Below are 493 nucleotides of genomic sequence, written 5' to 3' on the forward strand. Positions count from 1 at the left end.
CTCTCTCCACTCACCTCCCTCCGTCAGCGTGGAAGACGACGGACTCTTTCCCGGTGCTGATGCAGCCGTTGATGTGTTCCAGCACGCCGGCGTTCACCATCTTATACATCAGCAGGCGAGTGCGAGGGTCCACTGCTTGTTCCTGAGGAGAGAGGAGTGTTTTATTATTATCATTCCTGATCTGAGTGTTTGATCGTCGTGTTGGTCTGAATATATGATTATATGATTATACTGAATATACGCACGGCGGTGGAGTGCTCCTTCTTCTCGTGCAGCCTGGAGCTGCGTCTCTGCTCGCTGTAGCAGTGCTGCTTCAGAGAGTTGAACACCTGGTTGGACAACTTCAGGTCCATCCCCAGACCGTCACCCACGTGGACCTCAGGAGCAAACTGCAGGAGAGGGTGCAAAAAAAAAACAAGACACCTGAATGTGTGTATGTTTTCTACATATACAGAAGCAAAAAGTGTGATGTCAATTTGAATTAAAAAAGAAG

The 493-nt window shown here is 48.7% G+C and overlaps 1 protein-coding gene across 1 annotated transcript; it reads right to left on the reverse strand.

Moving 5' to 3' along the window:
- Positions 1-14: 14 nt before the first annotated feature.
- LOC111660956 (serine/threonine-protein kinase RIO3-like) lies at positions 15-408 on the reverse strand (the record flags this gene model as incomplete). Its single annotated transcript, XM_023414409.2, has 2 exons — positions 246-408; positions 15-142 (listed from the first exon to the last, which is right to left on the reverse strand). Coding segments are annotated over exons 1-2 (236 nt in total), but the record flags the coding sequence as incomplete, so codon positions are not given.
- Positions 409-493: the final 85 nt, after the last annotated feature.

The sequence above is a fragment of the Seriola lalandi genome, unplaced genomic scaffold, assembly GCF_002814215.2.
Source record: "Seriola lalandi dorsalis isolate HSWRI2012SDOR001 ecotype SW California unplaced genomic scaffold, Sedor1 jcf7180001993718, whole genome shotgun sequence".
NCBI classification, from domain to species: domain Eukaryota; kingdom Metazoa; phylum Chordata; class Actinopteri; order Carangiformes; family Carangidae; genus Seriola; species Seriola lalandi.